The 22,272-nt window shown below is 35.9% G+C and overlaps 1 protein-coding gene across 1 annotated transcript in view; it reads right to left on the bottom strand.

Annotated features, from left to right (window-relative positions):
- Positions 1–1,163: 1,163 nt before the first annotated feature.
- Positions 1,164–22,272, bottom strand: part of LOC102855976 (flocculation protein FLO11-like) — a 24,979-nt gene continuing 3,870 nt past the window's right edge. The window contains exons 2-3 of the mRNA XM_006896839.1: positions 19,942–20,397; positions 1,164–2,858 (exon numbers count right to left, since the gene is read on the bottom strand). Of these exons, the coding sequence (XP_006896901.1) occupies positions 1,164–2,858; positions 19,942–20,397 (2,151 nt within the window). The remainder of the gene's footprint in view (positions 2,859–19,941; positions 20,398–22,272) is intronic.

Raw genomic sequence — 22,272 nt, 5'->3', positions numbered from 1 at the left:
CTCCATACATAAGAGAAATAGTTCATAAAATTGTCCCCATTCTCAAGAAAAGTGATTCAAACTGAATGTGGAAAGCATCAAACAATATCATTAACATCACATATAAGCAAAATACTATTGAATATCAAAAAGGGCTAGAACAGTACATAGTCAGGAAACTTTCAGAAGTTCAAGCAGGATTTAGAAGAGGCTGTAACACAAGGGATAGCATTGCTGATATCAGATAGATCCTGGCTAAAAGTAGAGAATATCAGAAAAATGTCTATTTGTGCTTTGTTGACTATGCAAAGGTATTTGACTGTGTGGATCATAACAAGTTGTGGCTGACATTGAGAATAATTGGAATCTTAGAACACTTGATTGTGCTCTTGATAACTTGATAACTATACCAGGACCAGAAGGCTGTTGTGCAAACAGAGCAGGGGAACTCTGCATGGATTAAAAGTAAGAAAAGAGTGCATCATGGTTGTATTCTCTCTCCATAGTTACTCAACATGTAGGCTGAGCAAATTATTTGAGAAGCTGAACTCTGTAAAGAGAGTTTCTTTTTAACCTAAATCAAAACCCAGATCTATTGCATTTGCATTGACCCTCTATTAGGCTTCATTAACTCACAGTAAACCTCCACTAGCTTTCTAAGGCTGTGAGTTTTAATGCCAAGAGACTGCTTCTGATTTCTTCTGCGGAGAAGTTTGTGGGCTAGAACTGCCAACACTTTAGTTAGCAGGTCACCATGTGACCTGCATACTGAAATATGTATTTTATAATGTATGTTTCCTGTTACCAGAATGAAACTTGCTAAGTTAATAATAAATCATAACTTTCACTTGGATAATTTGATCATAATAGGTGAATACAAGATTGAAGTACTTTGAGTATAATTAAGAGGACTTAGGTCTGTGAAATTTTGTCATTATATGAAATTATGTGAAATGCAGTAATTCTTCTTCAAATAAATAATGAGCTATGTTGATAGCTAGCCAAAAAATAACGACTAAAACACTACATTTTAGTATGCTTACAGAATTGTTATATTTTCAGTATGGATATTTTTAGTATTTTGCACTATTATTTTGATTATAGGCAGAGGTGGGAAATCAATTGTCAGGGATTGTATGTAGTACTTGTAGGTTACTGGCTCAGAGTTGGAGTTGTGGAGTATTTTATGGTTCTGGAGTTGGAAAAGGTAATGTAGAATAAGATTCTGGAATAGTGGTAGAATCTTCAGCAAGTTCTGGGTCATATTCATATTCAGATGGTGAGTCATAATCTTCTTTGTCATAAACATACTCTTCAAGGTCAATGTCATCAGTTGTGTTGGTGGTGGGGGCATTGTCAAGAGTAGTGGATGCATCAGAAATAGTGGTTACGGAAGTGCTAGCAGTTACAGATGTTGTTAGGTCTCCAGCAACAGTAGTTGTTTCAAAAACTTCTGCAGTGGTTACTGTATCTGCTGTACTGATAGTACTAGCTACAGTGACTATGGGACTAGTCATCAAATCAGTTACAGTGGTCTTTTCAATACTCAAGCCAGTTGTTGAGGTAGTAGATGTGGTATCACCTACTGCAGTTGTATCAATTATGGCAGTAGGTATACTAATTATTGGAGTAGTGTCAATAGACTGGGTAATGGTAGTGGTATTGGTAGGCTGGACAATGACTTGAGATGAGGAGCTATTGGTAATAGGTGAGAGGGTTGTCAGAGCTTTAGCAGTAGGTGTAATCCAAGTTATGCTATTGGCAATATATTTTCTTTCTACAGTGGCTGTGATGGTACTACCTTCAGGAATAGTAGTTGATGCTGCTTGTAATGCAGTGGCTGCTTCTGAAGAAGTTTTAGATGGATGCTTTACTGGTTTATTTTGACAAGATATGGGTTTATGAAATTGAGATTTCTGATCTTGAAGTTGAGATGAGTGGGATTTGATTGGACAGGATGATTGAGGATGAATTTTGCAATTGCTGTGTTTGGGAGCATGTGGTGATGATGTTCTCTTTTTGGATTTGTTTTTGTAATCTTGAAATTGGCGTCGCTTAGAATTGGATTTTTGAGACTTTTTGCCTACAGACTGAGCAGCTGCAATTTTTTTTGAAGTAGGCCTGCAGCCTGAAAGATTATTTGGTGAAGATCTCTTAGAGGATGTTCTTTTTTCCTTCAAAACGTTAGGCTTTGGACATTTAGATTTAGTAGTTAGGTGGCTTTTGACCACATAGTGGGAAATTGGTGTCTGCCGATGTGTAGATTTGGCTGCAAGACCTTTTCTTTTTGTTGACTTTGCAGCTGATTTTTTAGTAGAATGGGTAACTACACATCTATTTCCTGCAACATGTGAAGACTGTTTCCTCTTTGATGTAGACTTGGAAATTCTGGACTCTTTCTTTACAGGCTCAGAGATCTTACTTCTTTTGGTAGAAGTCTTAGGTGAGAAGGCTTCATTAAACTTACTCTTATTATCTAAGGTCAGTTTATCTGTAGGCTTACTACTTAAGTTCTTTTTTGCAGTTGTTTTTAATTGACGTTGTTTTTGTGTACCTTTCTTAACCTGATTTGTTTTTTGGGTAGTTGTAGATTGCTTTGCTGCATCTTGAGTAGATAATACGCTGTTGGATTTAGTTTTGGATGTTGAAGACTTTTTAAGATTAGATATTAAAAATTGGTTAGATAAAGGTGATGTAGGTAATTTTGATTGAGTCTCAGTAAGTGAACTTTGGCTTAATGACCGTTTTGGTGTCTGGACATTGGCTTGTTTTAGTACAGCCCGAGAATTTGAAGACTTTGTTTTTCCATCTTTAGAAACTGAATTCAGCCCTGATGATCTTTGTTTTGACTCATCATGTGTCTTAAGACTCTCAATTATCTGGGAAATAAATAAAAACAACAAAAAAGCCATATAAGCAACAATTAAATATTACATACAAATCATATTGGATAAATTTAAAAATGTTCATTAGCAAAAAAATAATAGAACTAATCTTATTTATTTGTATTTGTTGCATATCATATCGTATCATATTTAGAAAAGGATATATAATTATATATCATGGTTTTAATGAAATTAAACATTTATCCTATTTACAAACATAATGGTTTACTCTAATATCTTTTATGGTTATGACTGTCATGAATCAACATCTTTCTTTTTGATAATGAAACACACAGCTTTGAGTGAGTTCCAACTCACGGCGGCCCTCCACTGAATTTCTGATGCTATACATCACAACAGAAGGAGACTGCCTATCATTCTCTTATGAAGCAGCTACCTGGTGAGTTTGAACCTTTACAGAGATACATGGTTTCTGGGTTAACAATGCAAATTGTGGTGAACTACACCACCAATGGTACCATGTTAAGTTAAACAAAACAAATAACATGTTAAAGAGTGTGGAACACTTACCAGGAGGAATGAAGAAAGGTGCAATATGATCACAGTCAAGAGGAAAACCTTCATCTTTCCTTCATCTGAATTAGTGAGGTTTAAAACAATAAACAGAACAAAGAAAACTCTAATCTATGTAGGATCCTGTAGGAAATGGTAATAAAGAAATAAATTTCTCTAATCCACACTTATTTTAGTAAATTATTATATTATAAATTCTCAGAAAGCAAACATACGAAATGATTTGCTAGTTGCCTAAGTGCTCTCTGTGACCTTTTACATTTTTATAATAGGAAAGTAATTTATAGTAATAAGAGCCAATAGTTTAGTGCTCCTTTAAATAAAAAGATATACCCATTATTTAAGTAAAAATTATTTGCAAAATGATTTTAACTTAAAGTTTATTAACTCATATTTTTAGAAGGATCACAGAAATGCCTCTATAGAGCTACCCCAAGTGTGTTGAAATCAACGTCCATTACCTACTGCTCTGGTGGTATTAAATGTCATTGGCAGAGTGAAATATTCCAGTAATGCATGCTTATAATATTAAATTCATTTAAAATAGACTATTTTACTTTAAATTTTGTTAATTATGTCCTATTTTTATCAATGACTGATACCCAGCCAAAATCTTGAATAATTCAGATGAGTAACCTTTCATTAGACAATAAAACTGAGTAGAATTCTAACCTAAGACTGATTATGGCACATTCCCATTAGAAATGAGTATCAAGTTTTAGAACAAAGTTGAATGGATCTAAATCAGAAGATTATTTCAACTATTAGTTTAATTCCCTCTTAATCTTTTTTACAATCTTTTTTACCAAAAAAACCCCAAAACTCAAACCATACAACTGTCCCACACTCTTACCTATGTGAATAGTGGTGCTTCTCCTGTTTCTTGGTCAGTTTTTATCTTCTTTTAACCAAACTCTATTTTCTCTTGTGGTTGTTTTCCCCAAATGAAAATTAATGTGCATGCTTTGTATAAATAAACCCTTCATTCCTGATGTCCCTCCTACTTCTTTCCTATTAGAGAGAGACAGAGACAAGTTTAGCACAGTTACTTTTGGCAAGAGTTAAGACTGATTAAAAGAATATATAACTTTTCATAAAAAATTGGTTGTTCACTAGATTCTTCTCATGGAAATACTGTATTCCACCAATACCACTTTATTTAGGAAAAAGAAAGAATTCATTAATTTAACAGTCTTTATATTTATATTAATTTTTAAGTGGTTACTTTAAAAAGCATTATTTTTGTGTATGAGACATGTTACAATTTTATTCTTTAAGAAACATTCTAGTAACAGTCTTAGTTGTTTTGTGAGGACTGATTCTTCACAATAGTATTTTAGTATGGAAATAACTGTTAAATTAGAAATATTAATTTTAAAAGTAACACTTAAGAGTTGACATATTGCCTTTAAGAATTTATGTGACTTCTCAGTATATTCTGATGACATTGTTTACAGTCTAGCTGGAATTGACCTATAGCTGACTCTCCAGTGAATTTTCATAGGCAGTAAAACACATGAAAGGAGAATGCCTTTCTCCTGTATAATAGTTGGTAGATTTAAGGTATCTTTGCATCAGCAGTGCATTCCTTACCACTCAGCCACCAGAACTCCATTTATAGCATATTAAAAAATATATTTTGTGTGTCACATATATTACCACAATAAATATTAAAAATAATATGATACATGTGATATTTTAAGTATACTTTTGACTTTATAGTCTTTCTCACAGTTTTGTAGCCGTCTGGCCAGTATTACTGTATATTATGAAGAGAACATTACAAGTTCTCCTTACATAATATACCAGAGTTAAAATAATACATAATATTAGTATAGCAATTTGGTTATCATTCTGCTGGCATTCAACTTTCTTTTCTTGCAATTGAAGTTAAGTTTTTGAAAATGTGTTTGTTTTATACTTTAATGTGATATGATTAGTAATGTGATTTGAAATAATTGCATTTTGCATTTAAAAATGGCCTAAGAATATATCACTGTGTTTCACACTGTGTCTGTGTTTCAACATTACTAATAACTTCTTAAGGTCAAATCATAGTGGGGTTTTCCTCTTTTAATCTGAACTACTGTATTTTGGAAAGAAAATCTTGCGATAATTAGGTGTACACCCATCATGGTGTTTGAACTTCAGTAATTAACATATCATTTATTCCTCATGTTGCTTAAAAAATGTTCTTTAATGTCTATATTGTATTAGATTTTATATTGAAGAGATTATAGCAAATAAACTGTAATTCCTAGGCTAATAGGCCAGTAGAAAATGTAGAAAGGCAAGTGTAATACAGGTGTCTGAGAACAATTGAAGGAGGGCTTGGTAGTGACAGGTTAGAGTGGCAGTACTACATTTGGGAACATGATTTTAGAAGCTTAGGAAAGGCTTTCCCAAGGACACAATATGTAAGCCAAGCCTTCACTTTTTAATTGTTTGTTGTCATTATGTACTGTCGAGCCACTTGTGACTCATAGTAACCCTATGTACAATATCCCTGAAATCTGCTCTAGCCTCCGCCAACTTTACTGTCTCAGACACACGTACCCTCATTACCCTAGTCACTGAATCAATCCATCTCATTGATGGTCTTCCTCTCTTTCTCTGTTCCCCACCCTTCCAAGCATGATGACCCTCTCTAAGGAGTGGGCCCTCCTTGCAACATACCGAAAGTATGTCAGATGAAGCGTCAGAATCCTTGCCTCCAAGGAGCAGCCTGGTTTTATTCTCTCCACGATGAAGCTATAAATTATCGACATAACATATTGTTATTGTTGTTAGGTGTTGTTGAGTTGAGTATGACTCATAGTGAAACTAAGAACAAAAGATTTGAACCCTGTTCTATCCTGTGCCATCCTCACACTTCCTGACACTTAAGACAAGCAAACCCATCGCAGCAGTCACAGTATCAGTCCACCTGATTGAGGATCTTCCTCTCCTTTACTGACCCTCCACCATTCCCACAAACACATTCTTCTCCAAGGAATAGCCCCTCCTAGTAACATTCCCAAGGTATGTGAGGCAAAGCCTCATAATTCTCACCTCCAAAGAGCACTCCAGTTGAACCCTCACTTGGTTTGCTCTCTTGGCCATACATGGCTTTTTCAATGCTCTTCTCCAACACCATAGCTCACAGGCATCAATTGTTTTTCTGTCATCCTTATTCATTATCGAGCTCTCAGATGCATTGCAAGTAATTAGAAAGACTATGGCTTGAACTAGATACATCTTAGTCCTCAAACTGATATCATTACTCTTCAATAATTTAGAGAGAGTTCCCTAACTGCAGATTTCCCCAGTTCAATGAGTTTCCTTATTTCCAGACTGCTGGAATCAAGGCTTTTAATTGTGGATTCCAGAAGATGAAGATGCTGTCATTTTCCATCTCCTCTCCATCCATCATGATGCTGCCTATCAGCCCAATTGTAAGAATCTTTGTTTTCATGACAGTGATGCAATCAATACCAAAGGCGCATTCCTTGATCTTCTGCAACAGTGCTTCAAGTCCTCCCCACTGTGAGCAAGCAAGGTGTGTCATCCACAAAATGCAGGTTATTGATGTGTTTCCTTCCAATCCTGATGACACATTCTTCTTCATAGAATCCAACTTCTTGAAAAATTTGTTCAGCATACAGATTGAATAGGTATGGAGAGATAATACAACCCTGACACACACCCTTCTCAATTGTATACCACTCAGTATTCTCCTGCTCTCTTTGCGCAACAGCCTCTTGGTCCAGCTAGCCTCAAAAAAGTGCTAGATGATGGTGAAGATGAACAGAGAATAATCATGGCAGTTTCTGAGTAACTGTAGTATATATTCAACTATGTCATGTGCAAATATAAGGTGAATAATGAATAAGGAAGATCAAGGGAGAATTAGTGAATTCTTTTTATTAGGATGTTGGAGAAGAGTGTTGAGTAGCCTGTGGACTGCAAAAAGAATAAATAAATCTGCCTTGGAGGAAATGTAGTGAGGATGTTTCTAAGAGGCAAAGGTGGTGAAACTTTGTCTCATATACTTTCGGTATATTGTTAGAAAGTGTTAATCATTAGAAAAATAAACTATGCTTGGAAAAATACAGGGTTGGTGAAAGAGATAAAAACCTTCAACAGATAGATTGACACAGTAATTACAAGAATGGACTGGAGCATAGCAAAGACAATTAGGATGATGCAAGATAGGACAACGTTTTGATCTATTGTTCATAAGTTTAAAAAGAGTTATAATCAACGCAAAGGCAACTAAAAACAACAAATACACTACGTGGTGTGAAGCTCTACTGGAGAGAGGTAAGATGAGAGTAAATAATGAGAAAATGAAAGCTGACTTTATCTTACAACAATGAATGCTTACAAGGATGATAATTTATTGAATACTATCTAATATAGAATAATAAATATTTTCTAATAGGGTTTGTTTACTAAGAAGATATTAAGGGTAATGAATTATTATTTCAAAGTCCACTTCTACCATTCTACCTACTTTAATACACTTGGTAATTTACTTAATCTCTTTGAGTCTCAGTTTGCTTATTCATGTTGTTGTTAGGTACCATCTAGTCAAGTATGATTATAGAGACCCTATGAAAAAAAGATCTGAATCTAGTCCTGTCCTGTGCTATACTCACACTTCCTCACACACAGAGTCCATTAACAGCAGTCACCTTGTCAATCCACCTGGTGAGGCTTTTGAAAACCCTATGAACACTTGCTTATCTATACATTAATAGAATTAATTCCCTAAAAGAGTCATACATAGAATAAATAAGCCAACACTTGTAAAATGTCATACATTGTTGTTGTTGTTTTTGTGTACTGCCAAATTGGAAGCAACTCACAGTTGACCCTCCAACAGGTTTTTTACAGGCAGTTAATAGCATGGGGGGAGATTACCCATTTGGGTTTTTTTTTTTTACTTTAAAAGACATTTATTTTCTTCTAACTTAGGATACTTACTCTAAAAATTGGTTTCTTTGTCTATTGATTCTTTAATTATTATTAATTTTAATGAAAATTACAGAGACTTTGGATTTCCAGTCATTCATTGTTGCACTTTTCTCCCTGTCCACCCCTCTCCACCAGTTCACTATTCTCTTTGAAAAGTAAATGAAAAATTCTTTCATTGTTATAAAACCCCTCCCCTCAAGTCCATTCCACTATGCAGTCTTCGTTCTGGACTCCTGTCATAACAATAATACCTAATCACATATTCCTTTTAAACAATTCTCTCCCTCATCTGTTTTAATGCAATTCAACCCATTCTTAAGTTATCAATAAGTTAAATATCTTGTGAAAGACAACATGTTAAACTGAAACGCTATTTCTAGTTTAAATATAAATCCAGTCATTTTACTAGCTTTTAAAAAAATTGGAGCTGTTTTTACATCTATAAACTGAGACTCAATAACAAATTACTTGAGATTACTGATGAAGCTTGGAAGATGTGTGTGTATATTAATACATATCAGTTGTACTCAAGTGGACAGCCTCTAATAACAATATGTTGTATACCTTACAACATGGAAATACAGAGGAGCTCTGGTGGCCTAGTGGCAAGAAACTGCACTGAAATCCCAAAGGCACACTTGAGTCCTCAACTGCTCCATGGGAGAAGGATGGCTCTTCTTGTGCAATTAACGACCCCTGAAAACCCATTGGAGGGTCAACTAGAGGTCAGTTCTGACTTGATGATACGGAAATACATGGTGGTAAGGTGCATCTGATTCAGACCATGATCTTTCTGATTATTTGCTATTCATCTGAGAACTGGACAATGAATAATTAAGGGTGACAGAAGGATATATACCTTTGGGTTGTTGTGTTGGAAAAGAATACCGAATATCCCATGGACTACCCAAAGAACAAACAGATAGGCCTTGGAGAAAGTACAGCTGGAGTGCTTTTTGGAGGCACAAATGCTGAAGCTTCATTTCATATACTTCTGGCATGTTGCTAGGAGGGGTTATTCCTTGGAGAGGAATGCTTGGAAAGGTGGAGGGTAGGCAAAAGAAACCTGAAAGAGTTTCTTGAACTTCTAAAATCATGTGTCAACAACATGGATTGGACACAATGACTGCTGCAATGGGCCATAGTGTGTCAGGAAGTGTGGGTATGGACAGGATCAGACAGGGGTCAGATCTGTTGTTCATAAGGTCACTATGGGTTGCACTTAACTGGATAGAACTTAACAACAACAATAACATGGAAATGCATATTTATATTCTAGTGGCCTTAAGTACTTTGCAATATTGGCTTTAGTACATGATTGAATAATGATAAGATTTTTTCTAAATTTATTTAGGCTGTAATACTGTAGAGATAGAAGCATGAGCACCTGAAGCATTTGCTGCAGAAGATCAAAATCTGTATTCTTCAATATGGCTTGAATCTTAACGTCAAGAAGACAAATATTCTCACCTCTAGGCCAGTAGTCCGCACCATGATGGAAGGAGGCGAGATTGAGGTTGTTAACAATATCTGCTTGCTTGGCTCCTCAGTCAACACTCTTAACACCAGCAGTCAGGAAACCAAAAGAGAATTACGTTGGAGAATTCCAGTGGAGACTTGTATACCAATGTTCATAACACCGTTATTCAATATCACAAGAGCATTGAAACAACCCAAATGTCCAACCACAATCAAATGGATTGAAACATTATGTCACAGTCACATGATGGAAAACTACGCAGCAAGTAGGAGCAATGATTTTGTAAGTCACTACCTAACTTGGGAGGGACAGGAAAGCATTATACTAAATGAACTAACTCAGTCCCATAAGAAGAAATACTGTATATGACCATTATTGTAGATCATGTAAGAGGATCCAACCAGGCAATTTGGGAGCAGAGGATTGAGGATGGTAGCGGGGGAAAAGGGGATTAATCATAGGGTCACACGATTTGAGGAGTGGAGGGAGGAGTGACTAAAGGAAATGGGAAAGATCTGGTGTGAAAAATAACATACAAATATTTTAAATAAGCCAGTATAAAATAAAAATTTTATTTAACTAATGAAGAGAGAATTTTGTTGAGGAAGTCTGCTGTTAGGGACCTCGCCAGAGTGCTGGGAAACAATGATGTCAGTCCAGAAACTAACGTGCATCTGATCCAGGCCATGGTCTTTGCAATTACATGCTATGCATCAGAGATCTGGACAAAGACTGAAGATTACAAAGAATTGATTTATTTGTTTTGTGGTGCTTGAGAAGGGTTTAACATGCCATGGACTGCCAGGAGAACAAATAGGTCTGTCTTGAAGAAGTTGAAACCATGTTTCTCCTTGGAGGCAAGGTTTTTGAAACTCTGTCTCACATGCCTTGGGCACATGGCCAAGAGGGATCAGTTCTTGGAGAAGGACATCATATTTGGAACAATGGAACAACACAAAAGAGGAAGACCCTGCATGAGATGTATTGACACAGTAACAGGGGCAATAAGATTAGATGTGTCCGAGTGAGTGAGACAGGTTTAGCATAGAGCAGGGTTCAGAGGTGTTGTACACAGGGTCGCTACTGGTCACAGGCAACTCGATGGCCCATTATAATAACAACAGCAATTGTAGAGATGGAGAGAAAGCATATTGTATTCACATGTTATGAATTTAATAAATTCTTTTCTGAACTCTGGACTGTATTCTCACTAAGTATAAACTAAATGTAGATAATCCTGGTGTTTGAAAGTCAGTTTTTTAAAATGCGAAATATTTTGTTATTGTCCTTTGGGTCAATTTAAAATCGTAATAACCTCATATAGCATAGTAGCACTGTCTCATAAAGTTTCCAAGCCTATAATCTTACATAACCACATTGCCAGAATTTTTTCCCCACAAAGAAGGATCTAAACTTTGGACCTTTTGGATTATAGTCAATCACTTTATCACCGCACACTCAGGGATACTTGAAGCAAGACTCATTTACTCATTTATTCAGTGCTATTGAGTTTGTTCAAACTCATAGTGACACTCCAATAGGGTTAATCTTAATTTGAGGAGTCTGCTTATCTTTCCCTTTGAAGTCACTGGCAGATTTGAACACTTAGAGACATATTACCTTTTGGGTGAGCTGTTTAAGTTCCTGCAGACTATGCCACCATAGTACCTTTGAAGCAAAACTAGGTTAAAATCCTAACTATGTGTGGGGAAATGACTCCATCCCCCCCTCATCAATATAGTTATTATCATCATTATTTGTACATTTTAAAACATTTTTTATTCATATAGGTTGTGTTTTATGCACTTTTTTACTTCCAATGTGTCTCATACAATCATTCATATATGTTGTATTTTATATAATTAATTACTACTGAGCATCAGAGAGCAGGACAATGACTAGGATTATAGAGGAAGAATTGATGCCTTTGAGTTGTGGTGCCTGAAAAGAATATTGAATATAACATGGATTGCTAAGAGAACAAACAGATCCATCCTGGAGAGGGTAAAACCAGGCTGTTCTTTGGAGGCAAAGATATTGAAGATCTCTCTGATGTACTTTGGGCATGTTGCAAGAAGGAACAAGTCCTTGGAGAGTGACATTATGCTTGGAAGAGTGAAGGGACAGAGTAAGAGAGGAAGACACTGGTGGAGATGGATTGATTTAGTGAATAGGGTGATGGGGGTAAGTACCTCAGAGACAATGAAATTGGCTCAAGATACAACAGGGTTCAGAGCTGTTATTAATAGGATTTCTATGAGTCATAGTTGACGTGAAGACAACTAACAACAACATCAGCAATTACAATTTGCCTTTGTCTGTTATTAAACCTTCTTTTCAAGTCCCTGTTGAATCTTTCCTATTCCTTGACCTTCCAACTAATCAACCACTAAACTCTCCTATGCTAATTATTTCCACTTTCCCCTTTTTTAACACCCTTTCTTTTTTTCCCCTTCCCCTTTTGAACAGTTATACACATCTTACTAGTTATCCTTCTATTTTTTTACAATAATGATTTTATGTAGTATTTGTCCTTATTGAACTGAGTTAGTTCACTCAAAATTATGCTCTCCAGACTCTCCCATGTTGCATAATATTTTACAAAATCATTATTCTTTAGGACTGTAGTTTTTTTCTTTAGGACTATAGTTTTCCATTGTGTGAATGTACCAAAATTTTTCAATCCATTTGTTTGTTGATGGGAATTTGGGCTATATCCATGTTCTTGCTATTGTGGATAATGCTGCTATCATCATAGGTGTATATATTTCCTTTTGTGTCTCAGTTCTAAACCCTTTGGGTATATACTTAAGAGAGGAGTATCAGAGTCATATGGGACTTCTATGTTCAGCGTTTTGAGGAATGCTGAACTGCCTTCCTGAATAGCTGTATCATTGTACAATCCTATCAGCAGTGCATAAGGGTTCCAATCTCTCCACATCCTCTCTAACACTTATTGCTTGCTATCCTGTTAAACTTTCCTAATGCTTGGGTATCATACTGTTTGGGCGAAATGGTATTTCACTATTGTATTAATACATTTTAAATATATAAATACAAGTAGACAAATAGAAGAATATTGACTGACCCATAGTATATCACTTATATGTTTGCTGTTATAAAATATTGTTATTATTTTGTGTCTCCACAACACTTAAAATGACTTGTAGGTATGGATCCTTAGGTTGGACAAGTGGTTGAGTGCTTGACAATCAGCCAAAAGTCTGGCTGTTTGAAAAAAAAAAGTCCAGTGCTGCCCTGGAAGACTTATCTGCAAGTGTACTTTTGAAAGGTCATAGCTGTGAAAATCCTATGAATCAGTTTTAATCTGACACATAGGGTCAGCACAGGACAGAAGGGACTCAACAATAATTAACAGTAACAACATGTGGTAGGTAATAAATACGTCTTTTATGTTATTTCAGTGAATCTCACCTCTCATGTAATTTTACTTTGTTTATAAAGAAATTACTATTATTAAGCACTCAATAAATTACGGCCGGTTGTGCCATGTTTCTCTTCAAGTTTCTAGCTTTGGTAGAGAACAAGTTAAAAATTATGATTAAAGCCACTGACTGCTATTGAGTTCACTGTGACTCACTGTGACCTACAGGACAGAACAGAAATGCTGCCATAGGGATTCTAAACTCTTATAGGAGCAGATTTCCTCATGTATTTCCCGTGAAGTCGTTGCTGGATTTGAACCTTTTGGGTAACATCTCAACACTTAGTACACTATGCCACTAGCAAGCCTCATTAAAAATCTGTAAATTATCTGTAATATTACCCATCTGTTCAGAGTTCTAGAAAACATTAGATGATGAACACCTGTGCTTGGTAAGAACTGAGTGATTAAGCTTTTCCCTATTGGGATATTCTTCTAGGTTGCATGGGATAAGCTGTGTGACTCACAGCTTTCTTTGCAGCAGTTTAAATTAAAAGCTTTGTGATACTTTTGAACACTGACTAGACACCTATTTTTCTAGGCTGGATTATCAATTCCAGAGACTTCTTAGTATATGTGGGTGTGCTTAGACAGAAGTGGACTGTGTCCTTCAGTTGAGAAACTTGAATTTGTATAATTTTGCCACATTTCTATATTTGTAATTCTAGTCCTCTGTGCACTGCCTGAGTACAGAATTTGCTCTTTGAAATGATTCAGAGTTAATAATGTATCTGAACACTTGAATTTAGTACTGACTTTAAAGTTCCTACTGCTCCCAGTGAGATTTAGTAATTCTCTAGATTGGAAAACTGGTGGTTTGTGTCCTTGGCTCCAGTTATTTATTCAAAGATTACAATGTTCCTGAATCATTTTAGAGAAGAAAGTCTTAATCAGCAGTGGGTAATGAACCCCATTGTGAACCTGATGGAACTGAACAACGCTTACGACCAATCCTTTGTCTTCATATTCACACAAGATTTGCATTAGAGTTTGAAGGTTTCAGTATTCTTTGAAAGTTATCCACAGACTTCTTCAAGTGAAGAGATCGATTTGCATTCAGTTTACTTTATTATGCAAGAATCAAAAAGATACATAAATGTGTCATGCATCCGAGATGGAGGCAAGAATGAATGAGACCAAACAGAAAATTCTTTATAGACTGAAGGCAGAGAAGTGGCTGGAGAGAATATGAAGTAGTCATTTGTTTTCAGCAAGACCTAAAAAACATAATCCAAAAATTTACTTTTTATTTGTGTTTAATGCTTCTCATAACGTATAGAGTTTTATTTTCTTCCTTTTTAAAATTAAGAAATAATTTGGATCATAGATGTCAATATCTAATTAGTTTATTAAATTAAATATTTAAATCATTAAAACTGTCACATAATGAACTGAAAGCATTAGATTTCACTTAATATTTCTTGAAAGTCATTGTCCTTTGGCATCTTTTTATAGTAATAGAGGATGGTGGTTTTTAATTCACAAGCCTAGACATGATTTATGGGCAAATGAAACTATAGAAATAATTATTCCATTTAAACATAACCATATAATGTTATATTTTTAATTAATATTACTGGCTGTCAACATTTATTTTCTTATTTTGTTTTATAGAATTTGCTAAAAGAACTATTTCTCAGTTTATTATCTTCTCTTTACTAGTAGTTATTCTGTTTAATTATATCTAAAAGTTGTTAGGTGCAACTCATTATTACCCTCTGAACCCTGTCCTATCCTGTGCCAGCCTTATCATTTTCTGGCATTCTTGGGCCCATTGCTGCAGTCACTGTGTCAATTAGGCCTCAGAGAAAAGAAAATCATTATTCAGGCCTCAGTTTAAAAAAAGACTTTGTTAATTAAGGAGACATGAGTATTAAAAATCAAGGGTTAGGAAAGAAAATAGGATTCTAAATTCCAAAAATCTCACTTTTACAGAGCAGCAGCTAAGTGGAGATCTTAGTTTCTCTTGACAAACTATAGTACATGGAGATAGGGATCTCTCGGGATCTAGAGGTAAGGAATTGTGCTGCAATCCAAAAAAGTACATGGTTCAAATCTACCAGCTGGACCATAGAAGGTGGGTGGGCAATCTCCACCGGTGAGATTCACTGCCTCTGAAAACCTTGCTGGATGGTAAGCTAATAGTTATAATTTATATACATGCAGGTTTAAGAAAATCAGTGTATGTTCTCTTTTATTGCAAGTCAGGGAGTTTTGATGGCATTGTCCATGGATAGTTGCTCCGTTAGTCCAAAGACCATGCTTCTCGGTTTGAATATGCCTATCAGTGGCTCTTTGGGATGATGGGTAATCAGTTTATAGACACCGGCTAGAAGGTCAGCTATGAAGTGGTTCTGATTCAATGGCAATGAGGTTTTTTTAAAATTTATTATTATTATTAAAATTTAAATAGTCAGTACTGAAGTAAAAATCAGAAACTCACTCATTTCCATTGAATTGACTGACCCTCCACGGGGCTTTCAGGGGTTCTAACTCATATGAAAAGAGATTGCTGATCTTTTTTTTTTCCTGTGGGGCAACTAGTGGATTTGAACCACCTGTCTTTCTTTAGCCAGCCCAACTCCTTATTTAGGATGCCACCAGAGCTCCCTAAAAAACGTGGTATTGTTTCCCTCAACCAAAAGAAAATAGCTTGAATCTGCCAAGTGATTACATGGAAGAAAGGTCTGGTAATGTCCTTTCATAAAAACACTCAAAAACCTATGGAGTTATTCTACTGTGTAACACATGGACTCAATGTGAGTATGAACATAAATAGCATGGTAATTAAACCCCTACTGCCCATTGCCTAAAATAAAATCAGTTTGGATTGATTTCTAATTTGGCCACTTACTGTTTGTGATAATTTGCTTTACATTCTGAGGCTTGTTTTTCTCTTCTTCATAAAATCAAGATCCAAATAAAACATGATTTATCGTAGATGGTTGTTAAAGGAATTGACAACTGATTAATGTTCTTTTCTAAAACCAAGTTTTAGTATGTGTTAATTTTTCTTTTATACTTTTTTGTAGTCCATAGGGAGTTATAATTCTAACGCAGAAGATACAACTCTCTGAGGTTTCTAATCCATCAACTGCTTCAGGGGGGAAAATTGTCAGTCTTTCCCATGTGCTTTAAAGCTTTGATAACCTAAAAGAGGGTGAGCTGTGAGTTGTTTTTGGCTCAATGACAATGAAGTGTCAGTTTAATGCACGATACTAGAGAAAGCACTTAATTGTTAAAATTCATATGTATTTTCATTTGATTACTCACATCAATCACAATTATGAGAAAATAAAAGTTCTGAGAGACTGATGATTGGTGTAGGGTCCCACACATGGAAACAGCAGCCTACTCCAGGCAGATGCTATTTCCATGAGAATGCAAATTGGTGTGTTTGATTTTAACAAAGCAGGAAAACACTATATGGGAATGAAAATATTTGTTGCAAAGAAACGCGATTCCATAATTTCCTTCCAAAATTTCATAATTTTCAGCTATGTTCTTTTTTATAAAACTTCACCTTAATTTTGTTTCATAGCTGTTATTGTGTACCATCGAGGTAGAACTGACTCATAACTGACCCTTGGTCACATTTTCAGAGGCAGTTAATCTCAAGGGAGGATATTGTTCATCTTCTGCTGAGTAATTGGCGGACTTGAACCACATGCTGGGGAAGCCTCACAACTTCTTGCCCCCAGGCCACCAAACTCTTTAGTACTGTTTTATTGTTGTTGTTGTTGTTTTTGTTCTTGTTAGGTGTTATCTAGTCAAGTACTATTCATAGCAACCAAAGGAACAAAAGATCTGAATTAAGTCCTGTCCTGAGCCATCCTCACATTTCTTGACACACAAGAGCCCATTGAAGCAGTCACTGTGTCAGTCCACCTGGTTGAGGGTCTTTATCTCCTTCACCAAGCCTTCACACTTCCCAAAATCATGTCCTTCTCCAAAGAATAGCACCTCTTAGCAATATATCCAAAATGTGTGAGGTGAAGCCTCAGCATTCTTGCTTCCGAAGGGCACTATGGCTGCACTCTCTCCAAGACATCTATTTGTTCTCTTGGCCATGCATGGGATGTTCAGTGCTCTTCTCTAACATCACAGCCCAAAGGTATCAATTCTCTTTCTGTCATCTTTATTTATTATCCAGGTCTCGAATGTATAGCTAGTAATCGGAAAGATTATAGCCTGAATAAGACACACCTGTTTTATAATACAACATATTCTTTTCCTTCCATAGTCTCCTCTCTGAGAAATCTGCTGGCCCAGTGGACAGAAAAGCTATGCTACCAAGCCAAAGGTGGGCGGCTTTTAATCTGCGGCCCTTGGGCCTGTCTTTTATTGTGTGTTTTTTTTTCAGACATTCCTCTAGGTCGTATAGCCCTGGTGTACAAGTTGCCGTACAATGGTCACTTGTGGTTGCTGTGAGGCTGAACACTGTGACACTGATGTTACCCAATGCGGACAGAGAGTAGGGTGGAGCTCCCCGATTAAAACACGCTTGGAAGGAGGAGTGGCATCTACTTCCATAATAGCTTGCCTCTGGAAAACCCTATGAACCTGGAGAGAGGATGAAAGGCACCTAAGCGTCAAGGACTCTCCTTCATAGAGTCGCTATGAATCACCTGTGACTCAATGGCACTTAACAACAATTCTCCTCTCTACCATCTAAATTTTATTTGTGGCCAAATGTTGACCTGTTAATCTTGTATGGTTGTGTTTTAAGTGATTAATATCCCCTTGGACAGTGAGTAAGGATGACGGAAGAAGAATTGATGCGTTTGAGCGTGGTGTTGAAAAGGAGCACTGAACATCCAAGGACGGCCAGAAGAACATACAAATATGTCTTGGAGAGGGTGCTGTCAGGGTGCTCTTTGGAGGCAAGAATGATGAAGCTTTTTTACCTCACACACTTTGTGCATGTTGCTAGCAGGGGCTATTCTTTAGAGAGAAACATGGTGCTTTGGATGGGTGGAGAGTTGGTGAAGGAGAGGAAGACCCTTAACCAGGTGGACTGACATGGTAACTGCTGCAGTGAACTCTAATGTTTCAGGAAGAGTGAAGATGGCACAGGATAGATTAGGGTTTCAATCTGTTATTCACAGGATCACTATGAATCATACTGGACTTAAAGGCACTTAACAAGAACAATAGCTCCCTGCTATTATTGACTTACCTTATAACCTGTCTATTGTTTGACCAAAAGTTGTTCCACAGGTGTGAGTTCACTTCTTGTTAAAGGGCATGTAAGAACCATACTGCCATGAATTACACCAGGCTATGAATTCCAAGTTATTTTGGATTCTTGTTTTCCATTGACCCAAATGAAAAATAATAGCATTTTTCACGATATTAAAAAATTTGAAAGTATTCATCTTAATATTTCTTTGTTTTTCAAGTTAAGTTTTATAATTTTACCATGGGTTTATTTTGGTATTGCTGTTAGATGCCATCGAGTCATCTCTGAAATCATAGTCATGCAGAGCAGAACCTTGCTTGATCCTGTAAAATCTTTATAATCTTTACTGAAAAGTTTTGTTGCAGTCATTATGTCAGTAACTCCTTGGGAGTCTTCTCTGCTCACCCTCCACTCTCTAAGCATGATGTTTTTTCCAAAGGCTGTTCCTTCCTGATAACAAACCCAAAGTAAGTGAGACAAAGTCTCATCATTCTTGCTAAGAAGGAACACTCTGCACTTCTTCCAAGATAAATTTGCATATTCTGAAATTTGAGTTGCCTAGTTCCTTGGAGAGGGACTTCATGCTTGGGAGGGTGGAGGAACAGCACCGGAGAAAAAGACCCTGGATAAGATGGATTGATTCAGTGACTGGGGTAAAGGGAATAAATGTGTCAGAGACAATAAGATTGGCACCGAATAGAGCAGGGTTTAGGGCTATAATATATAGGGCCCCTATGAGTCACAGACAACTTAACGGTACATAACAACAACAGCAGCAAATTTTGTGAATCATTTCAGAAATGTTTGAAATTAAATAATTCAGGAGAAAGAAATCATTACAGTTCATTATGTTTATATAACAACTAAAGTGGATGAATTCTGTTAGTCTTTCTAAAAAGGATTTCAGAGTATGAAATAATGAAAGTTTAAAATTGTATTTCACTCTATTAGTTCATCCATCAATATATAAGATTCTGATAAATTGTTTTAGAATGCTGGTGTCCTAGTGGTAAGGAGTAGCACCGCCAACCAAAAGATAGGTGATTCGAATCCACCAGCTGCTGCTCCATGGGAGAAGGATGGACACCCTTCTCCCATGTTATTTACAGCCTCTGAAAGCTTTCTGGAGGTTCAGCCATGTATTTGTTCTGACTTAGCAATACATGACAACACCACCAACAACAATAAATAATAGACAAAAGTAAATATTTGTTAGTAAACTCCCCAATTTTCTTCATTTTTAAAATTAAGATTTTTTTTTATTCCTTCCTAGAACAAAATCTAGTGTGTTCTTACTGACACCACCAAATATGAAGTATGATTAACCTGTTTGCTTTCATACCACCACATTTTCCTTGTCAATATTTTAGAATTTATTATTTTATGGTCATCTGATGCATATTATTTGCTTATTCATTTTTTTGTCTTGCTCACTTACCTATACTGTGTTCTTTGTGTTTCCTTAGTGTTTTCATACTGCAGTTGAAGTGACTGGGACGGTTGTAGTCTCAGGTGCATTTTTGGTGATGAACTCTGAGAGAGCTTCTGAAGTGACAACAGGGCTCACTACTGGTTTGGTGGTGGGAGTAGGTGTAGGTTCAACAGTAGCACTCTCAGGGGTAGGAGTTACAGGAGTAACAGATTTATCTTCAACTTTCTTTGGGGGAATTACAGCAAATGATTGAGGGAAGGGTGTTCTATGATATACTGGGGACAGATAGATAACTGATGAAAACTTCCACTGAGGAATTTGGCTATTTGGCCTAACTGCAGTTGGTTTTACAAAAGATAGAGAAGGTGTGTATGGAATATAGAGTAATACAGTTGGTCTGTATGGGTAATAATTCAGTTCATAGTAAGGAAAGCTTTTCAGCAATTGAGTAATTGGGAAATGTTTGACTGTGTAAGGTTTTCTTTCATCATTCTCAAGATACTGCAAAGACAAAAAAAATATGTAGAATACTGTTGTTAGAATTCAGAGACAACTTAAATCATTAGTTTTAGAACTAGAATTCAGAGACAACTTAAATCATTAGTTTTACAAATAATGTAATAAAATGTTCTATGACAGTGGACCAAGTACAATGCTAGAAGTAACAAAGAAGGTTTTGATTTAGAAATTTCCCTTGTGCTTCAATAAATATTAAAATTATATTTATTCAAAACAAATTAGATGTGGTCATAAACAATTTAAGCACATGGAACAATGGCTAGAGCTGTTGTTGATTTATGGAGATTATGTTCAATGAGTATTGGATATTATTATGGATTGAGCTGTTAAGCAAAAGATCAGTTATTCAAATCTATGCACTGTAAATATTTTTAACCTTAAAAATCTGATTAAAGTTGTCATAGGTTAGAATTACAGTGGTTGTGCTTTTTGATTTGTTATTGTTAAGCAACATCCAGACTAGTCTTGAACTTTATGTACTAAAACAATATATATTACATATTTATAATTCTTTTAAAATTATTTTAATGATTTTTAAAAGTTATTAAGTCTAGCATACTTTTGCATTTTTCCTAAAACCAATTGTGCTGAAATATTTGATTTAGAGGGAGACTATGTCTATTTATATTTAGTGTTTCATAGCTCAACTTTCTAACAAAAAGGTAAGTTAAAAAATATTCTATTTATATTTTCTTCTGTTTTATCAATTATGTACCATTTTAACAACTTGCTAGGGTACTCCACATGAAGAGAAAGAAGCTACAATTTCACTGCAAAATGAGCATTTCTCATAAAAGTATAAACATTTAAATATGTTCATACAAACCCATTTGGCAAAAATGGGGAAGTACATTCAAGTACATTAGACTTATTCAAAGATTAATGAGACATTTTAAAAGTGTGGCTGATAAAATATCAAAGGTTTACTTTCATTATAATTTTTTCACCCAGTATTAAAAGGTGCTTAGCCTTTATGAAAAGCAGTAACACACTCCTAAGTTCCAAAATAAAACTGACTTTAAGATGGTTAATAAAAGCAGATTCATATGATTGGTTGCTGAAGGAATGTTTTGGCACGTACTATCATATTATTTTGTAGAATTGAAAATATCTATTTGCTGTTTAATCAGAAACAAATAACATTATTATAACTTTATGAAGAATAACAGTTTTATATTATGGTTCTTAATACAAATATTTAAAATAAACTTACTCTCGTCTGTTCTTGGTTTTGTACAACTGCAGCCTGGTGGGGTAAAAAGAAAAGTAATTATGAGAAGTCCAGGCTGGGTTTAGAAGGGGTCATGGTACTAGGGATATTGTAGCTGATGTTAGATGGACCTTAGCTGAAAGCAGAGAATATCAGAGGAATGTCTATCTGTGTTTCATTGACTATGCAAAGGCATTTGACTGTGTGGATCATAACAAAATGTGACTGACTCTGAGAAGAATGGGAAGCCAAGAACACTTGATTGTTCTAATATGAAACCTGGACCAGGAGGCAGTAGTCAGAACAGAGCAAGGGAACTGTGCATGGTTCAAAATCGGGAAGGGCGTATGCCAGGGATGCATCCTATCTCCATACTTTCCTTTTTTTTTCCTATACCTTTTCAACCTATATGCAGAACAGATTATTCGGGAGGCTGGGCTCTATGAGGAGAAATGTAGGGTCAAAATTGGTGGACGATTTATCAACAATCTGCATTATGCAGAAGACACAACCCTGCTTGCGGAAACTGAAGAGGACCTGAAGCACCTGCTGCAGAGTGTCAAGGACTGCAGCCTCCAATCTGGATTGAGGCTCAATGTCAAGAAGACAAAGATTGTCACCACTGGACCAATTGGCAGCATCAGGAT

The sequence above is a fragment of the Elephantulus edwardii genome, unplaced genomic scaffold (genome assembly GCF_000299155.1).
Source record: "Elephantulus edwardii isolate Elephantulus edwardi_28Jun2011 unplaced genomic scaffold, EleEdw1.0 scaffold00192, whole genome shotgun sequence".
Lineage (NCBI taxonomy): Eukaryota > Metazoa > Chordata > Mammalia > Macroscelidea > Macroscelididae > Elephantulus > Elephantulus edwardii.
This window is presented reverse-complemented; position numbering and strand designations above follow the sequence as displayed.